We start from the raw sequence: 3,117 nt of genomic DNA on the forward strand, positions 1-3,117 counted from the left end.
TTGAATTCAGTAGTAAATCTAAATCATGCCAAGGAAGTAATGGCAAAGTAACTCACCAGTCACCATTTACCGATCATACACTGAAGCCATAGTCACGTTGTCGACCACCATTTACCATGCATATCATAGCGCCGAATTTCAACCGCCACCGTGTGGAGATCACTCGCAAGTTCAGCCACCGATATGAATTGGGGGAGTTGCCATGTTTGGGCAGCCGGGCAAACATGACACACGGGGTCACGAGGCCTCTCGCAGATTTATATGTTGTCAGTGGTTAGGATTCTACCGTGAAACACAAGCCAAGTGAAAGCCTTGCATATCGGCTTGGCATCACTAAATTCAATTCAGTTTTCTTTTTGATATGAGAAAGCAGAAAACTTAGTCTAGTTGTTTATTTATTTTAGTTATTTATTTAATCATACAAATTCTGAAATATTCTACTGTGCTCTAAGTTAGTGGAAATGGATGATCGCTGAGACGTCCTTACTTTTACGTCATTGATCATCATCCACAAAAATCTTACGTAATAGTTTCTAACTCATACTTCTTCAACTAACTACCATTGAGTAGCATTGTGACATATGCTATGCGTAATAAAAATAATTTCTAGTGAACTGACAACTTTGTTTATACTAAAGTTTTATACTTCTTCAGACAACAATACTAATATTTTATAATATGTACCTTTTTTTTTCTATAGGCAATGTATCATGTGAACAAATGTTTTCATATTTGAACATGGGTTAAGGGGTTCATGCCACCATTAGTTTAAAGATTGAAGTGCATAGCCATAAGTACACTACAGATCAACAACTAAAGAATTAGAACCCTAAATGGCTACGTGTGTTTAAAGGCAACCCTATTAAAATTTAAATACAAAGTACACATCATGCACCCAAAGTTAGCTGAAAATTGAACCCATAGAAAAACCTACAACACATTTGATCATGGAACAAAAAATAATAAACTAACGATGCCAATGATTTGAGGACAATCTCATCGTAAATATGTTATGTAGGCTTTCATATTTATTTGCTTATACTTAATCATACACTAGATACCTCTATGAAGATATCTGTTAAGCCCTACTCACGAAGATATATGGACCAAGGCACTAAAGGATACATGTTAAATAAAAAAAATTCAAATGATATTAATTTATGAACAATACGTACGGTCACTAATGATCGATCAACACACCTTGTGACACATCCAACAGTATGTGGTATATTTGAACGTGGAACAAATATTTAAATACGGGAGTACATTATAAAAAAAATACACCCTACGTTTTTATTTACCTTGTGTTTTAGCTTTAGTCAAAGTCAAAATTTATAATGTTTGAATAAATTTCAAACATTCATAAAATTAAATGCATATTATATGAAAGTATACTCTGTGATGAATCCAATACAGTAAATTTTGCACTGTGAATGCTGATATTTTTCGAAAATTTTTAGTAAAATTATGTAAATTTTTGCTTCAACTAAACCCAAAACGGTAACTGTGAACGGAGGGATTATAAGATGTTCATATATTAACTCTTGTGACATACACGCAGTACATGACACGCTGACATATAAAGCCGTAAAACTCACACACCACGGGTGCGTGCTGTACTAAAGTACAGCCCGGTCATTTTATTTTATTATCACTTAATAACCACGTGTTTTGCACCGTATTTAATTAACACACATGAAGTGCAACAAAGCCATGCCATAGCGTGGGTACGTGCAACACGCGTGCCAGAGAGAGACGGAGCTCATGCATATATAAAGCTCAGTAGCTCAGCACTTTGGCAGGCGCGCCTTGCAGGCGGCGAAGACCTTCTTGCCGTTGGGGGAGTTGACGTAGCGCTGCAGGTTGGGGTCCTTCTTGTACTTGCACAGGCAGCTCGCCGGGTGCGCCTTGAGCTTCCCGCAGCACGCCGCGGTCGGCGCCGCGTTCCCGATGATCGCCGGTGCGCACGGGGTGAGCTGCGTCGGGCTGCAAGTCGCCGCCTCCACCGCGCCCGGCGCCGCCGCGAGCGCCACCAGGAGGAAGCAGACCAGAGCTACCTTCGCCGCCGCCGCCATGGTTGCTTGCTTGCTTGCTGGGTTCTTGGATTCGGACGAAATGGGAGCAGCTGACAGAGTGAGCTTCGGTGGGATACCAAACTGGTTCGTGAGTGATCTTGCTGGTGTTGCTGAGAATGGGGAGTGACCGACGGTGTATTTATAGGTCCCCTGCGGCATGTAGTAGGTGAGGCGCGAGACGGTGAGTGCAGGTGTGCAAGGCGGAAACATCAAGCATGCGTCCACTGCGGCATGCGCGAGGACACACGGTTCCACCGGCGATCGATCGACACGGCGCGTGGCACATCCAACGGTACGGACGCCGCCCAAGCGGGCGACGTGTTGCGCTTTTTCCGTGAGAACGGGGGACAGCGTGAAGATCTCAGTGGGTTAGTGAAAGGCAACGGGCTTAAGCTGAGAACCCATCATGAGGGCGCCGAAATAATCGGCCGTGTGCACTGCTGGGTTTTACACGTAGTAGATCCCCGCGCATGCGCGTCGGCGCTCTTGATTATCTTGTTGGGACAGCAATTAAGCTTTCTTGGTTCACGGGGGGTTGAGGTCATGATCATGGGATATTCGTTTCGAAAATTCTACCATCAGAAAATCGTTACTTAATTAGTTCAATTAACACATACACGTCATCATAAAATTAACCTATCTATGCACTTGCGCATAATCTAACCTCAACGTTTTAATTAAGAAGGGCTCTTAACCCATAAGGCACGACGAACAAACATATTAGCTCGATGATGTTTCATTGGACTGTCTAGGCTAAACATCCTATCTTATGAAGAGTAAAATTCACCGACAAATCAAACATAATACAATTATCCGAGCTTATACATCTTGGCAACTGTCGCTTCCAAAGAAGCTAGCGTCTCCTTCGGATCGGCTCCCTCTCTTTCGGACCGGCTCCCTCTCTTTCGGACGGCTTTGCCAGCGTTAGGAGGGGTGTGGAACCAGATCTATGTGCCGAGTTTTTAATAAAGTAGTCTTTTCAATAGATTAGGTTAGGATTTTGGTAACAATTTTATTTTTGGCTTTCGTACCAATGGAGATA

The 3,117-nt window shown here is 42.7% G+C and overlaps 1 protein-coding gene across 1 annotated transcript; it reads right to left on the reverse strand.

The window, feature by feature from the left end:
* Positions 1–1,608: 1,608 nt before the first annotated feature.
* LOC124650380 (non-specific lipid-transfer protein 2-like) lies at positions 1,609–2,171 on the reverse strand. The gene has a single exon (XM_047189911.1). It carries the CDS (start codon positions 2,073–2,075, stop codon positions 1,788–1,790), a length of 288 nt encoding a protein of 95 aa, XP_047045867.1. The 5' UTR covers positions 2,076–2,171; the 3' UTR covers positions 1,609–1,787.
* Between the last annotated feature and the right edge of the window lie 946 nt (positions 2,172–3,117).

This window comes from Lolium rigidum, chromosome 4, assembly GCF_022539505.1.
Source record: "Lolium rigidum isolate FL_2022 chromosome 4, APGP_CSIRO_Lrig_0.1, whole genome shotgun sequence".
Classification (NCBI taxonomy): Eukaryota; Viridiplantae; Streptophyta; class Magnoliopsida; order Poales; family Poaceae; genus Lolium; species Lolium rigidum.